At 41.9% G+C, this 27,887-nt stretch overlaps 2 protein-coding genes across 2 annotated transcripts; one reads left to right on the top strand and one right to left on the bottom strand.

Annotated features, from left to right (window-relative positions):
* The first annotated feature begins 851 nt into the window (after window positions 1-851).
* LOC107216818 (arginine kinase-like) lies at window positions 852-12,496 on the top strand. Its single transcript, XM_015654109.2, has 4 exons — window positions 852-1,349; window positions 1,643-1,808; window positions 2,858-3,159; window positions 12,371-12,496. The coding sequence occupies exons 1-4, from the start codon at window positions 852-854 to the stop codon at window positions 12,437-12,439; spliced, it is 1,035 nt and encodes a 344-aa protein (XP_015509595.2). The 3' UTR covers window positions 12,440-12,496.
* LOC107216816 lies at window positions 8,439-23,814 on the bottom strand. The gene is made up of 13 exons (XM_015654107.2): window positions 22,018-23,814; window positions 17,916-18,141; window positions 14,510-14,625; window positions 13,998-14,234; window positions 12,931-13,082; window positions 12,487-12,703; window positions 12,174-12,335; window positions 11,684-11,881; window positions 11,486-11,601; window positions 11,022-11,368; window positions 10,630-10,929; window positions 9,966-10,266; window positions 8,439-9,676 (listed from the first exon to the last, which is right to left on the bottom strand). The coding sequence occupies exons 1-13, from the start codon at window positions 22,837-22,839 to the stop codon at window positions 9,499-9,501; spliced, it is 3,372 nt and encodes a 1,123-aa protein (XP_015509593.2). The 5' UTR covers window positions 22,840-23,814; the 3' UTR covers window positions 8,439-9,498.
* Between the last annotated feature and the right edge of the window lie 4,073 nt (window positions 23,815-27,887).

Raw genomic sequence — 27,887 nt, 5'->3', positions numbered from 1 at the left:
CATTTATCTATTCATATTAGAAGATTAAAACTAACGACGAAAGCTCGAGTTGTAAATCGAGATTAACACGAACCCTTAACCCATGGTGGCAATGGCCATGGGCCGCCGTTAACCTTCGTTAAGGAAAGATAACGCGCTTTTTTTATCTGATACGGGAAATGGACACGAGTTTTCTAAACACGGTTATTTTCCGCAGCATTTATTAGATCGCACATCTGCCTATACTGATATAGTCACACTGTTTATTTTTTCTGTGACGTGTGGTTTTTTTTTTTTTTCTTATCTTTTTTTATTACATATTGCGCCAATTTTACCAGAGAATCCAAGCTGTACGGTGACGAGTAGCAAAACGTAATCCCTGTCGCATCCATTTTCCCGATCACTTTTACTCGTTAATCACTTACTAATTTTTACCTATCGCTCGTAAATTCACACGATATATTCTTTTTCACGACGAATGCCAAAACGCAACACTTCAATTGTCCATATACCTATACGGATAATTCCACTCGCGGTTTTTACTGCGCACGCAATCTTTCAACTTTCATTCATTCGTCCATTAGTAACGTACCATTAGGGGTTCGCATAATGGTTGCGGAAATTCAGCTTCATTTCAAGAGTATAATCATTTTCAAGAAGGCACAAATAACCAATGGGGTGAAATTTTCGGCGAGACGGTCATTCTTCACCCTGCAGTCTTGGTGCTACTCGATCGAAGCTACGGCGATTTTCAAATTTTATCGATAATGGATAGTAAATTTGAAACGACATTTGTGACCGAAACCTTTTAGAAAACAATGCTGATTTTATACAGCAAGGATTAAAAATTGACACAATAAATTTGAATAAAAATGTGCGACAAACGATTATGCTCGTGCCGACAAAAGTCAGCGGCGTCTAATGTCGATCCAGAAATACTACGGAAGCTGGAGGAGGGTTATAAATTATTAAAGAACAGCGACAGCCCGTCGCTCCTCAAGAAATATTTGACACGCGACGTGTTTGATAAACTTAAAAAGCGCAAAACATCCTACGGATCGACCCTCCTGCACGTAATTCAGTCCGGCGTAGAAAATTTGGACTCTGGAATCGGGATCTACGCTCCCGATCCCGAAGCGTATACCGTGTTCGCCGAATTGTTCGATCCAATAATTGAGGATTACCACGGGGGCTTCGGTCCGGACGACATCCACCCCCTTCCAGACTGGGGAAAGCCCGCCGACATGGGGAACTTGGATCCTTCGGGAAACTATGTGATATCGACCAGGGTACGCACCGGCCGATCCCTCGCCGGCTATCCATTCAATCCCAGCATGAGCGAGACTCATTACTACGAGATTGAAAATAAGGTATGCGAAAAATATTTGGATAAACTCTCCAGTATCCAATTATTCACACTGTATCTCTAAGTGCTGTCTAAAACTTGGGCTCTGACAAGTTTGACCAAGAATAATAGAAATCCGAAGTATACCTACTGCTGAGAGGATACTCGAGCCGAACAGAAGTGTTGATACGCTGAATAATTCGTTTCTCGTTACGGTTTTGAGGACTGTTCGTGTCTTTATTACCGTAAATAAATAGTGCTCCAGTGAAAAGGTTCGGGACTGCTTAGCCTGATTTTACGTTAAACGCTCATTCGAAGGTGACGGATGCTTTCGGTAAATTGGAAGATGACTTGAAGGGGCAGTATTACCCGTTGGTAGGAATGGAGAAGGACGTGCAGAAGAAGTTAATCGACGATCATTTCCTCTTCAAGGAAGGCGATCGATTCCTGCAGTCGGCCGAGGCCTGTAAATACTGGCCAACGGGTGAGGCATGCTCAAGTCTTTTATACATGTATATCTAATAACTCGCGAGTTCGTCGGAACAGTTTTAACTCTGCTGTCAGGCCGGGGCGGGAATAGACTCGACGTTAATTTGCTTCTGCTGCGCGAACGTCTATTCTGCAATGATTACGCGAGAATAACCATTATGAATGGAAACGATGGCAGCTCCAGTCTTCGGAATAGATCAGCGACTGAACCCCGGATGTATAATGTATATCTGTACAGTAAACGACTCATTTTTATCGGCTAAGAAGCCTTTGAATAGTAGTTCAGCCGTATTTACGACTGACACAACTCATGTTATACACAGTCGTCTCATATCCGACTTATTGGTCGCAGAAACTGAAGTCAATTAATCGGATACTGATGAAAATGGCGTATTTGTAGCCAATAGTTGATTACATGTCAACCAAATGTTCACTAAAGTTCGCTAGGTTGTAAATTTACAGTCAACAGTACAATTATGCAATTGGTTTATCGTCGTCGAAAAGTTGTCGAGACAAGTTAAGAAACTTCGATGATTGCTAGATTTTGTTGATCCTATTGCATTAAATGATAGTGCGATCTATACGATATCTACAGTATTTGCTTTCACTTTGTCTTCATCTAGACGTTAGTGAATATATCTGTGAATATAGGGTTGTTACAGCTTCTACGAGAATTATATATTGACATAGCCGACTTTAATAGTATAGCTATGAGAGTTCTGGGCACAGATTCCTACTATCGGCACTTATCGACAACTATCCCATGACGTGATCGCTTAGAAGGGTTTGAGTCTAGATAAGATGTCGGTAAGTGTCGGTAGTAGGAATCTGTGTCCAAAACTCTCATAGCCATACTATTGACTTTCTACTAATTATAAGTGAAATTTTTCACGTGCTGTCGTTATGCCGCCTTTGATTGGTCAAACGGTAGTCGCTATCTCGAGAAGAGACCTGATAAAGTTGCCGTGTAGAGATTTTTTCACTAGAATTGTGATTGAGGCTTGTGAACAAGTTTAAAGTGACTTGAACATTGATCTTCCTCAGGTCGGGGAATATACTTGAACCAGTCGAAGACTTTTCTGGTTTGGTGTAACGAGGAGGACCACCTGCGAATAATCTCGATGCAGGAAGGGGGCGATTTGGGAGAAGTGTACGCCAGGTTAGTACGAGCTGTTACGGCGCTCGAGCGAAATCTGAAGTTCAGTCGGAACGAGAGGATTGGGTACCTCAACTTCTGCCCAACGAATTTGGGAAGCGCGGTGCGAGCTTCGGTGCACGTGAAGTTGCCAAAGTTGTCGGCGAACCTTGGCCGGTTTGAGGAAATCGCGGGAATGTACAACCTCCAGGTAAGGGGAACCAGAGGCGAACACTGCGAGGGGGAAGGCGGCATCTACGACGTCAGCAACAAGCGGAGGATGGGATTGACTGAGTACGAAGCTCTGGTAGAAATGAGAAACGGCGTCCTCGAGATGATCAGGCTCGAAAAGGAAGCCTGATCTCACGGATCATGCGCGTCTCGGACTCATCATTTACACTCCCCCTCCTTGCATGTATCAAGTCAAAGGACTCCTGATACCTCCGTATTCATTTCTCCATTCGCGAGGGTTCCATCAGCACGACACAATGCTCTTCAAGTACGAACAAGAAAATGTAAAGAAAAAAAAAATGAAAATCCGTTAAGCAAACGCTGATTATTACGTACCGATTAAGCTGCTCGTGTGCAGTAAGTTTATTATCGAATTGAAATGCATCGTCCTAGAATCCTTATTTTTTATTTCTAAATTGATACGCAATTATAATCGTAACGAAAGTGATCCATCTCTATACATTTAATACCGTTTTCCATATTAAATTATATCTCAGAATGAAACAGGTTTCTCAGGCGTGTAGACTTGATGTATAATTGACTGAAGCTGCAAACTGCCAGACGCTCTTCGTTCGGAAGTTTGAATGTAATTTCCGAAGCGGGGAGTTTCAACGTCGCCTCGTCTGACGAAAGTGAACGCAGGAAATTCGAGGAGTATTCTTCCGCAGTCTCCCCCACCGGATTTGTTTGATAGAACGTCCATATATTACCAAGAGTGGCAATTGTGGTGCTTGCATTCATTTTTTTCAACTCACATTATTCAAATTTATCCTGGAAATAAAAGGTCCACAATTTTGCCCTCGACCGGAGTATAACCGTGAAACTTTCACATAGGATTCTCCTCGAACAGAAATATCGTTCTTTCATAGCCACGATATAATTGATGAAATGAAGTCGGTAGTCGTATTTAACTACTTTTATACAATATCTTTTGTTTTTTTTCGAAACGACTCAAGTTTTCGCGGAGTGCTGATAATTTTTCACCAGAAGGGGGAATAACTCGGGGCCAAATAAAAAAATAAAAAAACAAATTTGTTCTTACTACTTGCAAAGTTTTCCGATAAATGTTGTCTAAATTGCTCCACTGTCTCAATGCGAAGCATCCCAGGGGTGCTTTGCAATTTTGATTTGACTTTACAAACCTTCTCGCCGTATAATCGAACACGCGTACGTGATATCGCGCCAACGATCTTTTGGGGAAAAAATTCTAACCCATACCTTCAAACTAGTTTTTTAGTCAGTCCAAAGTCCTTAGCTGCATATGAAACTTGGACTGATTGATTGTTAACAGGAATGAAGTGAATCTCCTTGTTGAATAATAGATCAGATTACCAGCCGATAAGCTCTAGGAACGAGCTTTATGAAAATCTGATTTTCAATATATGGCTTATGGACGTTTTAAGTTTTTGTCAACGGAGATGTCATCACAAAAATTTCAGAAAAGTCTGACAAAAATCTTGACAAAAATTGAGATAATGGTTGTTGGAATAATGGTATTTACAACGATATGTTAAAAAGTAAACGTTGCCGAGCGTTTCGAAAAAAATTTTAATAATAAACACGACGGTGTAGGTTACAAATGTCGCGTCTGGACCCGATGATATGGCGCGGAGTTTGAATATCGTGAATCGTATTTTCACGTAAGCTGGATTGATTCGTTACTAATAATCACAATATATTGTACATTGAGATCTATGAAAGTAATGAAACTATACAATCTGCATTACCTGTATCTGATGACGAAGGTAGTCAAATGAAAAACTATGGACAGAACTTTATCAATAAAATTATAATAAACTACCTTCCGAAATGTTCAAAATTCATGAATTTTCGTTTCGTGCATTCTTCCAACAACTTTATTGTAAATTATATAATTTTTCAAAAGGATTTTCTATTGACTCCGGAGTCAGTAAACAACCATCTTAAGTACGTGTATGCATGCACCAATTTATGGCAACAAGTAGAGTCAAAGTGGTGACTGTGGTGTGCTAATAGTCTTACGATCAGTGGATATTGAGTGCGAATACATCATTTTCTGAAGTGAAAAATGGTAGAATAAGAGTAGATATAGACTAGAATCCCTAGAAAATAGAGTTCGGTCAATCGCTATCGTTAAATTGCAACTTATTTCGAGAAATTGGGATGCACTTGACAGAGTGGTAAATACATAAGTATGAGTTTTTTTATTCAGCACCTTGAGTAGAATGTAAATATATCCATACTTTTTACAAAACAGTCTTAGAAAGTCGAAAAAAAATTATAGGTAAAAGTATCAGTCCAATACACTAATTGAAAAAGAGATAATACGTTTTACTCACGCAATTTGTTAAATACTTAAAATAATTATATTAAAGGGGTGCTCTGGTCGCTTTCAACGTTGACGTGTATATCTCCAAATATCACAGTCCGCGTATCTCAAATGAAAAAAACGGCTTAACAGCCCCATTCCATACGCAATTCTGAAAAAAAATACTGCAACACCTTTCCATTTGACGCAGAAACAAAAAGATGGCATGAATACTATGAATTTACTGTTGCGATTTCGTAGAATCCGTGCCGTTTCTTTATCTCTACGTCAAATGTAAATATATTGGAGTATTTTTGTTCAGGATTGCATATAAAATGGGGCTGTTCCGCCCTTTTTCGCGTTAGAGATACGTGGAACTTCGATATTCGGAGATACATACGTCAATGTCGAAATCGATCAGGGTACCCCTTTAATATAATTTGCCACGGTTCCCTATCTCAGTTGACGGGCCCTGGAAGAACCAATCAGACGGAAGAGCCGATTGTCTTGAATCTCTTTTCTAGAAACTCCAATACAGATCAGATACAGAATTAGGATTGAACTTATCACGTCATTCCCGTTTCGTTGTACTGCATAATATATTACAGTTCGCGTCTGGTCGCAATAACTTCACTGAATAATTTTCCGATGGAACATCAATAGATTGCGACGACAAGTAGGAAAACCCCGGCCCGTCTTGTCGGCATGAAAAGGTTAATTTTCACGTGCGTCGAAGGGAGCCGTATTCCATGCCGCGAACTGTCCCACAGGGACGAATCCTTGGGACGGACGGTGAACTCGTAAAGTGGCTCGGCCAAGGTCCGGTCCATTGGTCGGGTAATTGCAGATAAACACCTCTACGCGTTCTCCAGGGTCCAGCGGGGTCGGGCCTGCTTGCCTTACACGAAGGTCTTCACGGGCTGTAAACGATCCTTGAAGGAGCTCCTCGCGACGGCCGAATGCCCTCGTTGAAGTCGTCGAAGATCACGCGCGTCGCCCGTTCACCCTGGCACAAACATCCGTTGTTCCTTCGAAATGAACTGGCATGACCTGCAATTCGTACTCGCTGCGGGTCCGAATTCGCATTCGAACAACAGGTAGTAGCTTCGAGAGAGATAGAGAGAGAGAGAGAGTGAGTCTGGACGCGGAATCCCCGAGGCGGAATCCCCGAGGCGGATTCCCAGGGCTCTGTAGCCACAACATTACCTACGAGATAAGGTACCCGTGGATTTTCCACACCGCGTTATCTCGACTTCCAACCTCAGAGATTGCGTCCAATCGAAGTGGATTCAGGATTTAATCACTCCGACTTTGAATCCGTTGACCAGTTGACCATTTCGAACTTACAGTCAGATGAAAAAGTCGTCGGCCTGTTTAAGGGGGTTTCGACCTTTTGCAAAGTCAATGCTAAAATTCTCGAAAAAAAAAAAAAAAAAAAAACAACCTCTCCTCGATTCGTTTTAACAAGGACAAGCTGTTGTTAAACTTTTGTGAATTTTAGGGAGTTTATTGACGTGTAAACTCAATTCAAAACTCATTGTGCCGCGGTCGAAAAAGCTTCACCCCCCACAAAAATGCACACGGTAAACTTTTACAAAAGTTTCTGAAATTTTTTTGAAACATTTTGAAACTTTATACCTACTAGGATTTTATCGATAATTTCATCACCATGTTTTACAACTAGTCATTAATTTTACTTTCATCAGACCATCGGTTGAAATGACTTACGCGACTAAAAAATGTTAACTAATTGATTAAAGACATTTTCTAGCTTTTTTTAAATTAAATTCCTCTTTTGAACCCATTAAGTTATAGAAAACAAAGTTGTTTCATAGGTGATGAATCTTCTCGAACCACCAGCGAAAAACAAAACCGTAAACAATCGTCCATGCAGCGGAGATATTGAATCGATTGAAATGGCGATGGTTTGCCACGGTTGGTGCATGAACTACCCTATCTCGAGTAACGCCAATTCCATCGTTATGCCTGCGGGGTGGGTAAATTTCATTTCTCGGAATAAACGAGAAATGATTAGGGCTTAAGAAGTAGGAATGGAATAAATTTGCAATACGATTAACCGAGACCTCGCCTCACCCTTCTCTTTTATCTACTTTAACCTCTCGCCAGTTGATTGCTATCATTTCTACAGTGTTCCGTGCTGAAAGAATGGTGTTTTGTCAAATGTCAATTTTCCCATGAGATATTTGGCCAAGGCTGTTCCAATGGGAAATCAATCAGCATGTTTAACCACGGTCTAGTTTTTCTGTCTAGCTGCAAAAAGCGAACTGGAAAAATCAATTAACGGGAAAATATAATCACAGTGACGTTCATCCTCACCCTGATATCGACATAATAGCTTATCGCATGACTCATTGTACGACACATTAAGATTACAGCTGTGAACGATGGTTAAATAATTATTGGAGCGATGAAAAATTCACCAGACAGCAGCGCGTGTCCTGTAATCACGTGCTATAATCAATAAATTGAATAAGCGAAATCTTGGTATTAGTTTTATTTACTTATTACTCGTCGACACTCGGACTTGAGTTGTCGGACCTGAAATAGTCGAGTACTGCGTTAATTCGTTTTTCCAGAACGATGCTCGATACGTGATCGAATAATTTCAACCAAACAAGCATACCTGGTTACAGGTTACGCTCACTCGATTAAAAGTCGAAACCGATGCTTGAAATAAAACGAGCACTGATCGGTTCACGTGTGATCAGTGCTTCGTACTGGGTGTAATTTAACACGATCGAGTATTGAGTGGAGCGATTAACCGGGGCGAGTATAAAAAGTAGAATAAAGTAAACAAGACGGATGTAACGATTTTTCGATAAAACCGTTGTGATTTTAAAATTAACAACATCGTTTGTAATGTCTTGTGAAAATAGCTAACCGGATCAGAAATTGGGACTGAATTTTATTTCCCGACAACAAACGGGTATAATAAAACAATATCATATTCATAAGTTGGAGTTTGATCATTTTTATACTTGTTATAAAACTGGTGTACAGTTTACATTATAATTGACTTTATGACAAATTCTGAAAATAGAGGTACAAATAATCGTTATAGATATTTGAACGGACACATGAACACTACCCAACTATGACAAGATCAAATCTATCGCCAAGTGCGAAGTTGGATGAGTTCTTAGTTCCGCTGGGTACCATGGAAGGACCCCGTAAGAACTAGGGACAGGAGATCAGCAATTAGATAGCGCAACTGTGACTTTTTAAAACGAACAACACCTCTGCGCTGGGCTTAAAATGTACTTTTAACGAAATTTTACTCGATAATTTGTTGTTCAAAACATCCTAGTGCAGCAGGTGTGAATCTGAAATTTGTAGAGCACATATTGTCAATTGACACGGAACGTGCGGCGACGCTTTACGTTATATGTATAGTGTATGCAATAGGTGTACGTGTGTACATATGAGCACGGAGTCCGAGAAATTGCTGGGTGTTTCAATCGATAGTTGAGAGGTAGTTCAATAATAGTTGGCCGCACCGAAACTTGTATATAGGTATACACATATTCAGGAATAGTGACTGCCCGCGCTGCATGTATTTATACCTAACTACGGTAGCAGCAGTATAGTTTTAAATTGAAAATCAATCTTGTACCTCTACAGCTAGCTACCTGCCAACTAAAATTGGCGATTTTAAACGTGTAAAAGCTACGCGAAGTGCTTCTGCGACTTTGATACGGACTTCCGGAGTGGTTCGTGGGAACGTTCGCGTCTGGCAAACAAATCAACGATAATTCGCTAACTTTTCTCTTCGTTAAAAACCGTAATCCATGCTTGCTGCGTGGAATCTTGTCAACTAAGAAATCGCACGAATATTTGAGCCCACAATTTACAAGCCAATTAGTAATTGGTATGCCCTGGTCGAAAGCGAACCTTCTCTATATCCCGGGGGTGTCATCATCATCTCGGGAGATCTTTGATCCCTGAAATCCGCGATTCGAGAGGAATCCTACCGTGAAATCCGGGTTATTTTGGAGGGAAAACGATTCTAGGCTACGGACTTTCCGGGGAATTTTCCTTCCAGGCCAGAATCGTGTTCATATCCATAATTCCTCGCGTGCTCCAGGGTTCCAATGGATCTGGCGAAGACTCCGGTGATGCAGCAGGAGCCTCTGCTCCAGCCGATTTCTCCCTCCTCTTCCCGTGCCCCTCCACTTCCTTCGGTGCCACTCTGAGAAACACAAGCTACAGATCGCATCACGAATAATCGACCCTCGGCGAGTTCAAAATACGTTTACTAACGATAAAATTAGTTCACGTGTCAGCAAGACCCCTAAATGCGGCGCAGGTCATTTGACGCCGGGTTGCATCTCTTCCAAATTCAAAATCACCGAATCTTACTGATATTAAGGCCTGAGTGTTAGAGAAATTTAACACCACGTGACTTTGACTGTGGTGAGGTGTCTTTGGGTGTGAATTGAAAGTCAGTGAGTTATCAATTTTATAGGTGAAACGAATACCTGTTTTTCGCCGTTTTGACAGTCCTTCGTTTATTACCCTTGGCCGCGTGTCCGTTGACACCGTTAATCGTCGATACAGCCTTTGACGACGTGGAAATGTTCTGGGTGTCATTTTGCATCACTGTAGATTTTTCTTCCGGTTCATTGAGTAGCCGGTGATAGCCCGCGGTCAAGTCGCCGGAAGGTGAGGACGTGGAACTGTCTTCGTCTCCGTGGTGAGAATATTTCCTGCTCGCTGCGATTCTGCTGCTGGCAGAACGGATCCTTCGCAGTCGTGATTCCGTGCCAAGAAGAATGTTATCTGGATAAACCGATGAGTTTAGATCGCGCGAGGATAAAGGAAATGGCGCCGTCTCTGATTCACCGAACGTTGTCCGCAAATATAGCATCGAAATTAATAGCCTCGCAAAGATTTCGAGGGACTGTGAAAGATAGGGGGTGAAAGAGAGATTTTTTTCACATTGTTCACGAAGAACCATCGAGCACTTGATTTGTACCGAGTGTTGCGGTTCAATACCTTCGATAATAATGTCGGGTTTTCTTTTCGCGGTGATTTCTTTCTTGTAAGCTATATGATACCCACTTTGAAATGGGTATTCGGGTGATAAAATTAGGGTGGATCAGGCGAGGGAAATGCAAGTAGTAAAAAAAAGCAGGGTTATACCTCCAAGAATGTCGTTATCGCTTGATTCGATCAGGAATTGTTTTTTGGCATTGACAGTGGAGGGTGGTAAAAGCTTGGTAATTGATCGACGTTGATGAGCCTGAAGCGCCTGGACGTCCCCAACTTCGGATATAAGTTGAGCAGTTTTTGCAATGTTTAGTAAGATTGCGTCATCGCAGGTAGGATTTTCAGCGGTGATAACGAGATCGAGCAACGGGTCCGGATTTTCGTTCACCGTCACCGGTGACTTTAAATTCTGAGTCTCGTTATCCTCCAATCGTACCCCGAATAGATCTACAACTGAAGCGTAAGAAACGGTCAAATTACGCGGGAACGAACGCCCAAAGAGGCCCCAATAGTCTTAACCCTAACGGAATTCTTATGTAACTCACGGGTGTCTGTAATAAACGGCTTTCGTTCGGAATTGCCAGCGATGATTGCTTTTTTTTCAATCAATTCCGAAATCCCTGGCGATTTCCCGATTACAACCTGCGCCTTCTGGGTCACCTGCTGTTGCTGTTGCTGTTGCTGTTGCTGTTGCTGTTGCTGCGGCTGCGGCTTTTGCTGCGTTTTTGGCAATTTTGCTCCCCCGATCGGATTCGCCGTCGTTGGGATGCCTTGGGTCGCTGTGGTTATATCCAGATCGTGGGCGAATGCCATCACGTCAAGAGCAGCTGACAAGGCGTCGCCGAATCCGCCAGTTAATGCGGTAACTCCCGTCGGTTCGGTTGATGCAGTACTGAGAAATGATATACGTGCGTATTTTCATATGCTTGTCGTGCGGAAAAACTTTCATGGAAGTTTTTTAATGATGAACCAAGTGCAGTGTAACTTTCCAAAGTGCAGGAAACCGTACCTTGTTGGAACTCGTACAGGCGTTGAGAATGAAGTTCTCCCCCACATGATGATGCGAAGGTCTTCTCCAGTTATACCGCGTTTTCGCAACTCGTTTATTGTCACTTTTCCAACATGCTGCGTAACGCGCAAGGTTTTTTATACATGTAGGTTATCGGCAATCAGTGTATTGAGACCAACTTATAATAAATTCGCTTACCTTCCAGTTGATGACTGCACCTTTTCTCTGCTTTGCTCGCGTCTTGGATTTGCTCTTGATGACCATAACGCCCCGTTGCTCAGAGGCAGGATTGTTCGGGTCGTCGCCCGGGCCGAGCTTGATGCTGTACTCTTGCAGATAATTATGCGCCTCCTTTTGCGAAACGGCACGTTCCAAAGATACAACTATCTTAGCCCACTGAAATATTAAATGCTGGATTAAGCCTCCCTCGAAAAGAGTTTTCCGACTTCGGTGTCACAGACAGCGTTGACCTTTCATTGGCAAAAAATGTTCATTAATTGTCTCTAAATGCAACGTCTTATTTGATTGAACGTAACTGTGCGGATATAACAAATTTTGGTAGTTTGGTGTCGTGAAATAAAACGTAAGACTTCTCTTTCAACTATCCGAAAGAGCTGTCAGCTTGAAGAAGTATTTTAAAATTGACGATCCATCTTAGCGTGAAGATTATTTATCGTTTGACAGGAACCTGCTTCATCCATTCCTTCTCGCTCTGCTCAATGACGTGAGCATAAGTGTTCCCCATCATGGCTATCAACATGTTGAGTAATAGTATGGGTACTAGAACCATGAAAATGGCGAATACCGTCTTACTCAGATTCGGGTACGTCGTAAGGCCCAGCTCCGTGTACTGGAATTTATATTAAATGTTAACTATCTCACGAGGTTCACCGCAATCGTAATACCCCAGAGTTGTGCGTGCGGTTAAATATGCTTCCCGTCTTGCGCACGTAATATGGATATTCTAATTTCTTAAGTACAAAGATGTTACGTATACTTACGCTGTAGTCTCCAAGGGTAATCTGAAACAGTGCCATCCAAGTGGAAGCGTAGGAGTCGTAGAGGGTATGTCTGTCCCTAGGGAACCCCTTGTAAAGAAAGAAGAAAGACTGGGAAAATCCAAGAAGCACAACGGTGTATATCATTCCAAACGTCAACATGTCGCCGGTTATCATGCTGTACACCATCGTTACGAAAGGACCGGTTAGTCGTACAGCCCTGCAAATGTTGACTGTATATAATCGCCTTTAAGTATCTACAAGCAAGTCTACACGAGTTGACCGCCTTGCTGTTAAAAACCGAGTCTTCGTAATTTCTAGTCCTTGGGACTCTGGGGCTTTTCAAGTGTCGGTAAGTTGGATAACGCTGATGTTCACCAGTAATAGTTAGTAAATTTCAGTGCGTAACTCTGTGCAACGATTGAACACCGTCCAAGACTTCCTTACCCTGCGAAAAACATGAGGAGAAACCATGAGCCAGGAACAGCTACAATCAAAATCGCATCTTCGGCCCAACGGTTTTCGGCAAGTCGGCACGGGATGCAGGTGAGGATCAACAGATTGCTCACCAGGAATATGAGTTTTGCGGGCTCGTGGCTCTGCGATATAAGAGAAAAAAAAAATGCTGCTTTAAACAGTCCAAAGTTCGGATCGGTTCGTACATGGAACAAGAGTGCGGAATGCGATATGACGCTCAGATCGTGATAATGTCGTGCAGTTAATTCTATTCAAGGCACACGCTTCAGCGATTGCAATTCAAGTTCCGCGGTATCCCCTTCTCAAATTGTTTCTTCGCCTCTTTATTGACACCCACGTACACTGAATTTCAACGAACTTGACAAGACGCGTTGATTTCCGATTCACCTCGTGTCCCCGCGAGATTATATAGGATAAGTCTATAGTCTTTTGTATCAGATTGTTTAATTACGATCGCACGTTCTTTTTCCGGCTCTTCTTCACTCCCTTTTATTGCTGTTTATTATTATTTATATAAAAACATAAACAAGTCCTTGCTTGGCACGGATTCCGTCATTTTCAGGAATCGCCTTTTCCTATCGCACGTGTTAATTTCAAACACAGTAACGCGTAATGTTACGCAACCGAACAATAATTGGATACCAAGTTAATTAGTTCGTGTAAAGGGATATTCTGAGGATTTGAAATGGATTCATAAAGACGTCGAAAACAGATGGACAAACAAACAACCAAAAATTTCTCAATTACGGACTCTGAATGGCTCGATGTTTTCTAAAGACCGCGATAATTAATCAGTGATATAAGCATTTCGCACAATTGACGGATAATAGGATCGCGGTAAAACTCATTCTCCAGACAAGATTACGTTGCTTCGGCATTCATGTATTCATTCGCACCTGCTCGATCTATGCGTCATGTATACGTGGCTGGCCATAAGTAAGTACCTTTGTACTTACGCAACGCATGAGATGGCGAGTAGAACTATATGCAGGCAGAACTTTGGAAGGTGGAAAATAATATGCGTTATAGTCGCGTACCAGTTGCCTGAGGAAGGACAGAAGTCCGATGTTGATAACCTCGCCGCCCAACTGCACGAGAATGTAACTGAGGACTCCGAGAACTGTGATGGCTTCCGCTATGGTTCTTGCCACGTCTGTTGGGTCTTCCGGCCAGGCCAGGAGGTCCGATTCCGCGTATTCGGGACGCAAGTAGACCGCCAATGACAACGACACCAAATGGAAAATTAGGATAACCAGTCGCTTTAGAAATTGAAGCTGTTAAAAACATAACGAAAGGATTTTTGCACATCTGATCCGGACGATAAGATCTCTGCATCAAAGGGCCACTTTTGCCGATGAACAATAGTCCGTCACAGTCTGGGCTTAGGTACTCTGACATATTCATTGAAAGATGTAACATTTTATTAAATATACGACACAGTTGGTTTACCGCAGAAGTTACTAAAGCAACAGCAGATTTGATTTCAAAAGTGGCTTCATTGAAAGAGATTTTTCCTCATGTCTACCGTACAAATAAATCGAAATCTCACGCGGGCAAAAGTTTTCCACTTTTCTTCAAGCAGACGTTGAATTATACCGCCATCGAGCATGTCCAAGTGTTCCTCTTTGGTACCGTTCAGGATTATGAATAGTGCCGAGTTCCAGTCTGAAAGGAGAATTTTTTAATTTGTGTCGGTATAAGAAATCGCCCGAGGCTGTGCGCTGCAGTGAGCTTGGCGAATTGAAGCGCGGAAGCAGCGTCTTATCTAACCCACGTCTCTGAGGTAAATTGGAACGGAAAGAAAATTTTCCGTTTTCGCGAAATTGATGCAACGGGGAAAGAACGCTTTGAGCCAGATCGATGTAACGAAATTAACTTGCATGGATATCTTGAAGAAATTGTTACGGTAACTAGGAGATGATGCAACTAATCAGTGACGCGTATGAGAAAAATCGGATGCGAATAGTAGTCGTATCTTTGGTTCTGGAAAATAATCACCCTGTACGAATGGTCAAGTGCACAGGTGTTAATGTCGGACATTAGCAACGCACCGTGAGCTCAAACATGTCGGTATAGTAACGAGCTTCGCAATACAAGTGAAATATATGTATGTATGTGTGCATCGTGCAGCGGCCAACAATTACCGTAATACGGTTGAAATGGTCTTTGCTTTATTCGTTTTTAGATTGGTCAAACGAGCGAAGATGGCGTGTCCTCGTGAGCTGCGAACCGAGCTTAGTGTAATTGGCCTCACTTGACTAGCCCCCGGTTATTCGATTAACGAGTGGATTCGCGTGAATAGATCTGTAATGAGGTGGACTTCCACATTCCGTGTCACCGTTTGTCGTGCCGGTACACTCGACGTCAGTCAGAATTTACCCGAATCAATTCGTTGACGGGGCATTATCGTGCAAATATACTCGTGCAAAGTACGAGGGTTGAAAATTTTTTACGTGTTCCAGCCGCAGGTTGTTGAGCACAATCTATAGATTTGGCACTTTAGATTATTGATTTTCGAGGCTGATTGCTGTGCCGCGACATGCGCCTTTCTTGTTTCTGGTGCAACGTACACAGTGACCCAAGCAGGATAGAGGGTGGTTAGGCAGGAGGAACGCTTTGATATATTGCGCAGCATAGAGGGATCAACGAAACTGACATTCTCAGCCTTGCGTTATTTATCATCAGACTTCTCCTAGAATATGTAAGCCAAAATTCTCGGTCCATTTAACCCTTTTAAAAGGAGCTACGCGAGTCTCACCAAGTAAAAACGAGCCTTGACTGAATTGACTCCCAGAAATTCCGTCGCGAGCTCGAACACTCACGGTCAAATTCTGCGGAATAATTCCTCTGTGTAATTAAAATCTTCTCATTCGTTTTATGCACGATCATCTTGGGCAAGAGCGACGTTTGACTCCAGCGCGCGCAGTGGCGGAATTCGGCAATTTTTGCGGGGATGACGGATAGTTGACGTCTTTTCAATGATTTCGTCCCCATTTCTGGGGTGAATCTGAATTTATGAAAGGGATTAACCAATGGCAACGGTGTTGCACAGCAAATCACCAATAAGATTGTCATTTTTGGAGTCCAATCACTAGATTCAAGAGGTGACGAAGACGCTGTTCATAATTTCAAACACTCTACAGGGCTACCAGTGAGTCAGTGACTCCACTATCAGTTACTTTTATTCTACAAGGTCACTTTTAGTTATCTTCTCTACGTTTTTGGTCTTTCAATTCAGAATGCCTTATCAGATTTTAGACTTAGTTTGATTTAAAACTGCAAATCACTGACATTTCTTTTTGTCCAAACGTAATTTTTATCGCGAGTCGTTTTTTATTTAAATGGGGGATCGAAATGCGTAGCCTTACAGCTCTTGCCGTGTATGCAAATCGCAACTTCATTTATTCATAATCGTTTTTTGAGCAATCATTTTTATAATAATTATCTTACCCGCTTTAAAGCAATAAATTTCTTCCATGTTTGAATATTTTGTTTAGAAAAAAAAAAAATAGCTATAAAATTTTTCATTCTAGATGTTTCGAACACGGTGTCACGTAGCCGAGACAAGAGTAATTACGAGAGTCGGGATAATTTTTTCTCGCATCTTTGAATCGATTTGTAATGTTTTGTAAAATGATTGTGCTATTGCCAGAAAGGGCGCTCTAGTTATCTATGGCTGAATAAACATCATATGGATTTTTAATCGATTTATTTCGCTGCGAGACGGGCTTTGAGGTTATATTTACTAATTCAGATGATAAATTGTCGGTCTTAACTGACCAGAGCGCACTTCCTCAAATTAGACAGATCGTGTCATGAAAAATTTCAAGTCTAATTGATGTTTTACGAAAAAAATACTTTATCCGGGCTGCAGTAAGTGGTTTTAGACGAGAATAATGATGCCAGTAGCACGAGCTGAAGACCAACCAAAAGCCCTCTACTGGAATCATTATTCACACCAAAAACAGTTCACGGGCAAGCCCAATAAAATATTTTTTATGGCCCAGGCATGAAACAGTCGACAAATACGACACGCGGTGATTGAGATTATGGCGTCCTGTCAGTTCGGCGATGTGATAGCATTACTGTGCGCATGCGCACCTGGGATTGTATACCTTAGTTTTGATGCGCACTTCGAGCTGCGCTTCAAAGTTGCGTCATAGACTTTATACCGCAATTTCGAACTTGGCGGTATAAAGCACCACTTTACGGAACGAAAACAACCACCAAAAATGGACTGTTTCGTGCTTTTACCGTAGCAATACTTTCAAATTCGTCTCGTGACCCTGTTCTCAAATCACCCAAGGTAATATATTTCGATTGTGCAGTTAACGCACAAGTGCCGAGCGAGTTCTGTCATTTTTCGGCCACTCACTGGCAGCCCGGCATGCTCGAGAAAAGTCACTTTTTTCATTTTTTCCGACTTACCCTGCTGACATAACCATCTTCCGCCACAAGCAGCGACACTTGTCTTCGCGCAGACAACGAATGGGGCCGCGACCGTGAAAAGCATGGAGACTACATAAGGAGACCGATCTCCGTGTAAAAAAATAGCTGTTTGAAATAAGATGGCACTTGGTGTTCCGTATGCACCGAAGACAGTGGAAGGAGTATAAGGCGGTAGTGAAAACCTTCTACGAATCACATTGCAACATCATCGATCGGTCGATCTTGGGCATCCCTGCAACCAATGGCACTTCTGTGCAAAAGGAACACTAGCGACACTATCGGTACTAAAAATAGACCTAACGTGTACGATTACTGTGACAAGTTTTGTCAGTTCACCCATTTCAGTTCGATCTCCATGGTGGAAAGGATAAAAAACTGAGGAAGACCCCGAATCGAGTGTCGAAAATGGTTGGGTCCAGTCGTGGTACCACAGATCCACATAATGACTGTGCCTACAGAGTGGCCGAAAATTGGTACGGAGCTCGAATCAATCCTCGTCAACGTACTTGTCCTGCCGTCGGGTAAGAGGGTGTCCAGAGCATTGAGCGGATAGGCGGAGCACGTGATGTTGCTATAGCGCCAGAATTCTCGGGCCGAGAGCTCCAGCATTTCCCGAAAGACTTCGGCACGCCCCAGCTGGCAGGCCAGGGTGAGAGGCGTTAGCCCAGCAGAATTGGCGATTCCGTTACGAGCGGGCAGTTTCGGGTGCCTCAACGCGTAGCCGAACATGTCCTGGAAGATGACGTTAGTTCAATCATCTGCCGGCCGAAAGCAATCGACGCCGTCCAGGCGAACCGTGCCATGCCGGCCGGCGGTTGCTGGAAAAGATCTACGAGACAATGTCGGCTGGCGTGTTCTCTTGATTAAGTCCGGCCGTGACCAACCGTTACGCCGGGCTCCTTCGCCTGTCATAAACTATGGCACAGCTGCCGTTGTTGGATATCAAAAGACCGACGTTCGTTATTTCAGGGAAGCGCGCAGTGCATCCAGCCAAGTATGACCTCGACCTCTTCCCAAATTCATTCGCACGTTATACGGATAAAGTGTAGGGGTGTGCGAATAGTGATCGAATCGAATCGAATCGAATCGAATCGAATATCAAAGTAATTAGGGTGCATTTCAATTATTCAAACGGTTGTATTATCCGAATTGTTCAGCTCGGATTTCAAATCCTCTAAATTTTTTTTTCTGTCTTCAGAGTATATATACACGGTCGAATGAAAGGTGCGACTGTCGAAATTGTTTTTGACAAGTAATTGAATGTAATTTGTAGAAGTTATTGAGTAAATCACAAGTTGAAGTTCAATAAATTCCGACTGAATTATTTGGACACCTCCTTACAAGTATGTAAAATAAAAATTTAAATAATTTCATCTCGAATGCGAATCAAATTATTTGATTTACGTTTAATTCGAGGTCGAATTATTCGCACACTCCGAGTAAAATATTGTTGAAAGAAATAGGTGAAGAGCGACCTCTGTCTACATTCTTCCTCTAATCTACAGCCAAGTCAGTTTTCCTAAATAATGTAAAAATTTCGAAAATCGGACACGGTTTGACTTCACGTTTTTGTTTCCAACTTCCCTGTTTGTTTGGTTCACGGGCGCTTAACGGTTCTGATGATATATGACTTTGACTTCTGTACAGTTCCAGAAGTTCTAGTGCACTTTTATCGTAAGAACAATAGTTTCTGAGAAATTGAAGTTAAAATAGAAGCTGACACAAAACTTTGACTTGCCACATCTTTTTCGTTTTTATCCGGTCACAAACCTGTCTCATACCACTTTAAGATAGTTGATTAGAATAGAATTTTTTGCGCTGGTAAAGTATGTAATTGTACAAATGAATGGATTGAGTAGAAATTTTTCTTGATTAGAAGCTGTTCGATTCGGCATGTAATGATCCATAGATATCGCGATATATTGAGGTGTCGTAATGATCCAGAAGGGGCCAATTAGAAAAATGTAGTGTATTATTTCAACACAAACGCCGCATGTTTATCATTGTCGGACGAAATATGTGAACATTGACACAAATGCAGTACCTACTTTATTGTCTTTCCTTATACATTACGACACGTTCTCCGAAATGCTTTGACGTTCCGATATTGTGTTCATAAACAAGCCTTCATGCAGTGTCGAATATGATCAACTATACTATTGTAACTCATGGTGGAAGGTAAGTTACAAAATTCCAAAGTAAGTAGTCATTTGCTGACATTGCGATATTCTCGGAGACGGAAATGTGGTAATATGATTCGTACTATATTCAATATGCAGTGATATCTGTAATACCGCATATCCAATTTATTATTATCGTCTTATCCGATAACAGCATCAAGAAAAATTCAAGATGTAATATCTCACTCTGGAGAAAATTGGCGTCGACTATTGTTAGACTCACTTCGAAATTCTCTCTGTAAATTTTTTCTCAATAAAATAGCGGAGCTCTTTGAGGAAACAAGGCCTGCACGGTGTACCTGATTACTCGCTAAGCTCTTCTTTTTTTTTTTTGTTCAAAAGTCTGTACAAATCGTTAGCTATGCATGTCCTTCAACTGTGCACCATTTATCCGATCCTGTTTTACGGTACAGAATATCCCCGCTGTTCGGCCGACTTTTTTTCTACCCAGGAAAGAGTGAAAACAAATTCGGATATTGCACAGTCAACGTGCACAATGAACGGACACAAGAAACTGCGTCTGTCAAATTCAAAGTAAAATCCGTATTTTTTGAGGTCCAATCGCGTGCCAATAATTGGTAAAAGGCCACCCGTACGCGTATAAAGGGTATAGAAAAAAAAGGAAGTAAAAAAATCGTTCAAAAAAACATAAAACATCGGAGCATTAAATTGTGGGTGCGCCGACGCGTCCGAAAGGGGTTCTCGCGAGGCACGTGTACAGATATGAAATTTTTCATTGAAGATAAAAATAAAAAAATCCCCGGCTTAATCCCTTACGTTGAAGGTTTGTCCGAAAAAATTAAACGGGTGTAAAGTCAACAATATTGCGGGTGTACTTTTCTCAAAGTTGGAGTCGATCGCACTAACAATACATGAGACCAACACTGTACGTAAGATTGGTGATAAAAATTTCATAAAAACATTTATAGGCCAGACATGTTTTCATGACATTTAACAAGTCGCATCTGAGATCATTAACATGCAGGTGTTAGAAATCGTAAGCCAGAGAGACTCGCTCTAACAGCCCACTGAATACACGAAGGGAAAACCCTTGACCATGACGATGCCATGATGTTCACCAGTGAAAAAAATAGATGCACAAAACCAACAAGAGAAACAATCCACAATAGCGGTAATACTTAACAATAGAAGTTACAACCGTATCGACATCCAAAATCTCATCAGTCACTAGTACCTTGTACATTCTGTAATGCAAACCAACATCGATTTCCACATTGATCCATGTATCGATTTTAATCTCAATCAATCGGTCGATATGCTGATGATTTTACTTTAAGCATAAATGTCAGTTGCAACCGTCATAATCTAATAGTGGACGTCAATTTTCATAGGTAATACTGTGTCCGTGATATTTCTAACGGTGGAGAAATAAGTCTTGAAATTATATTTGTATAATAAATACAACATATGACGTAAAATATGGTAATAACCCTCACCGAGAAAATTTCTAATTATGATTACTTGACAGTCCTTAACTATTTTCATTTTTTACCACAATCGAAACATGTGCGTAGTTCTGAGTACAAAATGAATAATAGTTTCGTAACTATAACCAGAAAGTCTAGTATTTAGGTGTTATTATTTTTTTTTTATCAGGATCACTCACATGTAATGATTGTGATAATTTGCTGTTCGTGCAACAATAAATCGATGTCGAGGCCTTACTTAGTTGAAAATTTTAGTATTGACAATTATAATCACACTAGGTAGTTACTTCTATCACATTTCTTTGTAATCCCAACAATGTTCAAACCGTTACTGCAACGATATCCATTTTACTAGAATTTTCTAGTAATTACGACAGATGAATATTTCTCATCAATTTTAAAACCACATTATTCTAATCTGAGTACGGCCAGCCGGCAACCTGCCCCAAACGTAGTATAAAAAACTTGGTCGTAAAATAAAGTATTCAAGAATTGAAAATTACTTTTTACGACCTAAATTATACATGGGGTCGAAGTTAGTAACGTTATTGTAATAATGCATGTTAGGAGAACCCGTTATTTCATGAAGCTGAAGTGGGTAACGTTATCGTAATGAATCAAGTTTGTATTTCAAAATTATATTAACTAAAAATATATAAACACTTTGGAAAATTGATTACTACGTTAGTCATTATGAAATTGCAAAATAGTGATTTTTTCCCTCTACGTTTCGTTATGTGAACGTTACTGACTTCAGTCTCTTCTTGTTTCCCAGCTCAAGAATAGTCTGGCATTCCGTAAGCCGTAATAATGCAAAGTATGCTAATGTTTTGTGAACTTGCACTCCTTCAAAGTTAATCTAAAATTTCTAAATACTGGGTTTTTCCTCATCGCTTTGTGTTACGTCAGCGTTAACAACTTCAACCTCATAATTAATCCTCGCGTACGGATGTACGTTATGTAATATACATATTACGCACCAGTTCGTCGCAAACGACGACCATGTGTAAAATCATATTGCCGAAGGAGTCCTGCTCGTCGGGATGAGCTCCGGAGTCGAGGAGCAGATTGTAGACGCCCTCGTTCGCGCAGCAGGCCGCCCATGCCAAGGGATACTCGCCGAGATAAGCGAGTCCTTCGTAGTCGGTTGTCCGAGCCGGTCTCAACCTCTGCTGATCCTTCGGAAGGAAGAAGCTGCCCGTGGCTCGTTGCGAGACGGCGGCGCCGGCCTCGACGAGGTCCTGTACGAGCTCGTTGTTGTTGTAGGCTATGGCTAGGTGGAGAGCGCTGGCCCCGAGGTACTCCTCGCCCTCGACGACGTCGATGGCCAGCTTGGGGAAACACTTGAGCAAAATGCGGGCGACGCGGGTGTGAATCCGGGTGTCGCAAATGATGAGGACGTGGAGGAGGGTCTCCCCGAGGGAGCCGCGGTACTGCATCTGCCAGCAGGCGTCGTGGTCCTTCCACTGGGCGAGGGGGTCGAACTTGGAGAGCGATGCCTCGATCGGCAGGATGACCTCCTCCAGGTCCCGGAACTTCCACCTGAGGTACTCCGCCCTGTTTATCACCTGGCCCTTCCCCTCGGCGTACATCAGGACGCTGAACTGTTCCCGGATGACCCTTTCGACCTCCAGCTGACCCCCGCTGTTGTAGGCCTCGATAAGCTCGCCCCCCTTCTTGTAGTTCGCCAGCCGGTAGAGCAGGCACTGGTCCTGGTTGCTGGCCTGGCTGATCACTCGGTCCAGGATCGAACCAGCGTTGACCTGGCTTGCCCGTCCGCGACACGAGCACACGCCGCCCATTCAAACATCCTTGTCAAAAGTACTCGGTCTTCGCTCACCTCCACCTGATCAGGATGCGCGAGGTTCGGCCCGCCGGAAATTCCGGGGACCGGGAATCATTCTGGTATATTCACCGGATTTAACCGATTCTGAGCTTGCGAACCTCGTGCATGCTTGCAGGAGTTGTCAGGCAATGACTGCGCTACGGCGTCGCTAGAGCTTCCTGTAATCTATAACCAGTACCTGGTGCCAGCAGACACTGCGAGGTCACCGGGTCAATTTTCCTCTAATTGCAACCGTTATTCGCGGTTCCCCACCATTTGGTATCACTTTGGAAGTCCGAGTTTGCGTCAGGTGCCTCGTCACGACGCTCGCATGCCTGGCCAAACGACCAAGTGATTTTTCACCGCTCCTTCAACGGTACTCCGTGGAATTCCCCCGAGGTACTAGCACTGCCGAGGACGCGCTGACCTGGGGGACCTTCTTCGGGGATTCGTATTGAATGTTGCCACGGGTTACCCGTAAACAAGGCGATACCGGGATTGGCTGTCGGGCCTTCTGTTTTACGCTCAACGCAACAGCCGCATCCCCACCTTTCGTCGGTGCAAAATTCGCTAGTAAGAAAATTGACGACGTCCGGAATGACGTGGAGAAATTTATTAGTCATATCCCGTGCAATGTGTTTCGACCCGACGCTGCACCGCACACGAGATCCGAATCCTCAGGTCTTTTCGTTAACGCGCCAGACCATTATCCGAGGATCAATAATGATGTATATATTGATGCTGGCTCGTCGTTCAGGCAATTTAAACGATATCGCGTTATATCATTCGGCATTTGAAATGAAAGTTGAAATTCAAGTTGAGGAAGAGGAAGAAAAAGCTGAGTAAGTGGTCCGGAATCATTTATATATCTCGAGAGATAAACGTAGAACCAGCTATGAGCCTGCAACATATACCTATACTATATTCCACTATTCCAAAGAGCGCCGCCTTCCAGCTCGTCTCCTCTAATTGTCTTCAACCCTCACTGAAGTAGCCTCCACTTAGCTCCGCAGGACTGAGTTCAATCGAGCTGCTTAACTTCGTGAAATCGAGTTTCAACAAAAGCACGAACGTAGCAATTGCGGCTCTCCCACAAATTGTTCTGGTCATTGTGTAGATCGAGAATATAGCTGCTTACAATGAGTACTTAAATATATACAAACATTTCATTCCATTTACGCAAATAGCAACTATACGCCCATTATATCTTGTATTATCCACCATTTGTCAGAGTCGAGGAATTTACGACTATGTTTATAATTCATTCGAAGACAGGATATACACGATAGCAGATAATTAGCATTCGTTGAAATATGGTACGCGGTGTGCGAGTGTCGAACTAATGCGTGCTTTGAAAGAAAATGTATCGCCTGTCGCGGACGGAAAAAAAAACAATCATTTATGTATAGTTTGTACATTATATATATATACAAAGTGAATTGCTTACGACTTAATGGTTTAACATAATCCTAACAAAACAAACGTTCTTGCTCTTGAATTTTAGCGCGTGCGCATTAAACCATCAAGTCGTTAGCAATTCACTCTGTATAGGCAGCTTTCCGTAGAGTTGACTATATGTATAATTTTGCGGTGGAAGTCGACAACGGTGACACCGTATAAATTAATATGAGAAAATTGATGACTCAGTTCCAACTGAGTGTAATTGTACCGGTGACGTGTCAGGAAATAAGAGTGCGTAAGTGCATATTAGTTACTTTCGAGTAAGAGGGCGAAAGTACAACGCATTACCAACCAACGTAATACTCGTCAGATTCTCAATATTCGTCGCGGTGCCGAACCAGGGCCAAATGAATGGTACGAACTTCGCATGTGGATTAACTAATTGTAAAACTGAGAAGCTAGCTAAGCTGAGCCGAGTCTGGAGACGGAAGGAAGGCAGGCCGGGATACCAAAATGCCGACTCAAGTGGCCGAGAGACGTGCGCTGCATATCTATCGCCGAATGCTGTTCTTTGTCGCTGCGGCTTGCCTGTATTTTAAAACCGGTTTGGCTCTAGGAGTTGCTTTCATAGACTTGTTGTTCTTCAAGTGCGCATCCACCGTCTCGATAACCGAGAAGATGAAGAAGAGGAAACGGTGCATCACATGCATGCAACGCACACAGCGCAGCTACTTGGCAACCATGCAGCTGTGGGACTGCACGTGGAATTCGAAAAATTTGAACGCATGTATGATCGGCTCAATAACTTTGGATCGTTGACCGCTATGGTTTCTAGCGTAGTCATGCAACTTCGGCATTTTGCGGGTGATGCTCTGCGGCTACTGGAAGGCACTTGAAGCTTACCGCAAATCTGCCTTCCAGGCATGATCGATCAAAGGTAAAGTTTTAGTCGCGATGTGCAAAGCGAACTTTTTTTTTATCGTTCTGTACACGGAGAGCCTGGAACAAAGTTGTGTGTCTCGTACATTATACACGGCTTTACTTTACTGGCAGACATTTCGTCCGATATCAATTTTTTTCATCAACCAACGGTCACACGCCGATCTCAATTTCTAGTTGCGGTTGCTGTAAATTTATTGACTATTTTCATTTTTTATCCAAACCGAGAAATGTAGTTCTGGGTACAAAATGGGACAACTATAATTATACTAAATAGTTGTTTGTACCACAGATTTTTGTAAGCGCGATTGTATTTGAATCGTTATTGCAAGAATGCCCATTATTCTAGAATGTTCTAGTTACTCTGCAGTCTAACAAATGAAATTTCTTTCATACACTGCTACGTATTCCGAACTGTTCACATAATTCAGTTATCTAAAGTTGTCGCGCTGTTTTGTAGTATAATCTGTCGTCTGGAAATTTCGTTCCACAAAACCGTAAACATGCATTTATCGTCGGATATAAGTAGTGATGTTTTTTCGTTCCGGGCAATTCAAGTTTGGCTACAATGAAGTGGGTCGAATATTATCTGTAAAATTAGTTTCAAAGAACAGATCCTATGATAATTTTGACATACACAGTGTGAAAATTACGTATAATTATAATAATCTTAACTAAATATGTTTATTTCCTCGATGCAAATAAATGTTTTTTGGCACAAGTTTCACGGTTTCAAACGTTCGAGAATAACAATAAATTACGTAAGATACTATCGTTATCTGGTGAAAAGGGTCACTGGTATAGGCTTTGCGTAGATCATCCGACAATATATCACACACAGTATCGAATTTATTCTACATTTGAACAAAACAAGAGCGTAGAAGCTATACTGATGATTACTTTTCGATTTTATTATCGCACAAAGCTCATTACAATACTCGTTTTCAATCAAGTTTGATCGTTCATGTGGTTTATTAGCATGCTGATAGTGGGGGCAATTCTAATACGGCATCACTACCACCGTATAATGTAAAAATGATTGAGCAATAATAAATCTGAGGGAAAACCTAAAATGAAGTTTTAAAAATCGAGAAAAAGGCCTCTGTTTCACTACATCGTCAAAAACGAAAATGGTCTATAATACTTCGTCTACAGGTTGAAGTAGAATATGATAAAGCCTTCACCAGCCTCCAAGTTTGTAAATTATTTTGAAACTGGTATTTCTGAAAGTATATGAATAACTCAGCTGCGCGCTTGGAAATTATACTCCAATTAAATATTAATTATTTTCCACTTAGACTTATCATGAAGTTAACGAATTCTATTAAACTCGATTTTGCCCGGCTTCTTCCAGAAATGTCAGAAACAAATAATTCTCCGCTTGTTCTTTTATCTTATGTACTATCGTATCAACTCTACAAACGGCTTGGCATAATGTGGGCTCGAAATTGAAACTGGCTACGCTCGCAGAAAACTGGAATTTAAAATTACTGTTATAGTCTCACCGACATTTGAACTCACAATACGCATAGATTATTTATACGGAAAGTCACGTGTCACTGTCGAACACCAAAATCATTTACTCCTCAGCTCAATTTGGATCATATCAAATATTTGCTAGTTAGATTATGTTTAAAGGGTTTTAATTGTGTTTTCATATCGTTAGAACCTTAATACGTACTGTTTATAATCCTCGCCGACGTGAATCATCCGTGCAGTGTGGAAATCTTGGCGGTTGCAAATGCGCGATAATCATACTCAAATAACAATCTGCGATATTTATTATACGCTGCACGGGCGAAATGACAGGGCTTATTTATTCCCGGGATAATCTTACACTTTATCGATTAGAGTGGGTCCATCCCCCTACATATATATATATATATATATATATATATATATATATATATATATATATATATATATATATATATATATATGTATATAAATATAACTTGTTGAAGGCGAATTGTAAAATTGACTTGCCTGTCACGTGTTTTCGGCTAACTCCTAACTCAACGATCCTCTTTCCTCTTCGAGTATAATTTAGCCCCAGGATAACTTGACTTTGCAAGACTTAATTTTACGACTTGCGTTATCGTCCGTTTAAAGGACCCTTCGAAGGTAACGAACCATCTTTTTAAGAACGCACGTAACGCGATAACTAAGTTGGTAACCTTTCAATTAGGCTGGCCTAGCTCCCCGGCAATTGGTCTTACGTTGGTGTAATTATCTTCTTCCACCGGATTAAAGATCTCGCAATTATTCCGGTCACTCTGTTGTGGAGAGAGGCTTCGCCAGCTGCAAAGCAGTCGCCCCCACTCGTCAGGCTCTGCCATTTTTTCATACTTTTTCTCCTTACAATCGCCGGCGATATTACCTATGTGCCTACCTGACATTGCGAAAGTGTAATAGGCGAAAGGACTTGCATTGCATGGGTCCTGCGGCCGTGTGGCCCACAAGGCCCAGCGCAAAAGCTGCCCACTGTACATGTATGTGACTATCTCATATTCACGCTGCAGAAATTTTATCAGATCACCTGGAAAATTCAAGTAACGAAGACAGCTAAATTTCTGGCTGTACAATAATAACAAACTTAAAAATTCAGTCACGGCAAATAGATTCGATTCAATTTGAAGAAAACTTTTACTGCAGGGACAAATCAGACAAAATTTTGCCAACGTA

This window comes from Neodiprion lecontei, chromosome 2, assembly GCF_021901455.1.
Source record: "Neodiprion lecontei isolate iyNeoLeco1 chromosome 2, iyNeoLeco1.1, whole genome shotgun sequence".
Classification (NCBI taxonomy): Eukaryota; Metazoa; Arthropoda; class Insecta; order Hymenoptera; family Diprionidae; genus Neodiprion; species Neodiprion lecontei.
Note: the sequence above shows the minus strand (reverse complement) of the source record. Positions and strands in the feature narration are given on the sequence as shown.

What these genes read in the sequence shown, in the direction of transcription:
- LOC107216818 (XM_015654109.2), top strand. Translation starts at nt 852, where the DNA reads ATGTGCGACAAACGATTATGCTCGTGCCGACAAAAGTCAGCGGCGTCT. An exon ending in ACTACGAGATTGAAAATAAG is followed by an intron (nt 1,350 to 1,642) that starts GTATGCGAAAAA and finishes GCTCATTCGAAG; the next exon opens with GTGACGGATGCTTTCGGTAA. An exon ending in CGGGAATGTACAACCTCCAG is followed by an intron (nt 3,160 to 12,370) that starts GTAAGGGGAACC and finishes CTATCTCACGAG; the next exon opens with GTTCACCGCAATCGTAATAC.
- LOC107216816 (XM_015654107.2), bottom strand. Translation starts at nt 22,839, where the DNA reads ATGGGCGGCGTGTGCTCGTGTCGCGGACGGGCAAGCCAGGTCAACGCT. An exon ending in TGTCCTTCCTCAGGCAACTG is followed by an intron (nt 13,083 to 13,997) that starts GTACGCGACTAT and finishes CTTATATCGCAG; the next exon opens with AGCCACGAGCCCGCAAAACT. An exon ending in CGATAACGACATTCTTGGAG is followed by an intron (nt 10,267 to 10,629) that starts GTATAACCCTGC and finishes CGGTTTATCCAG; the next exon opens with ATAACATTCTTCTTGGCACG.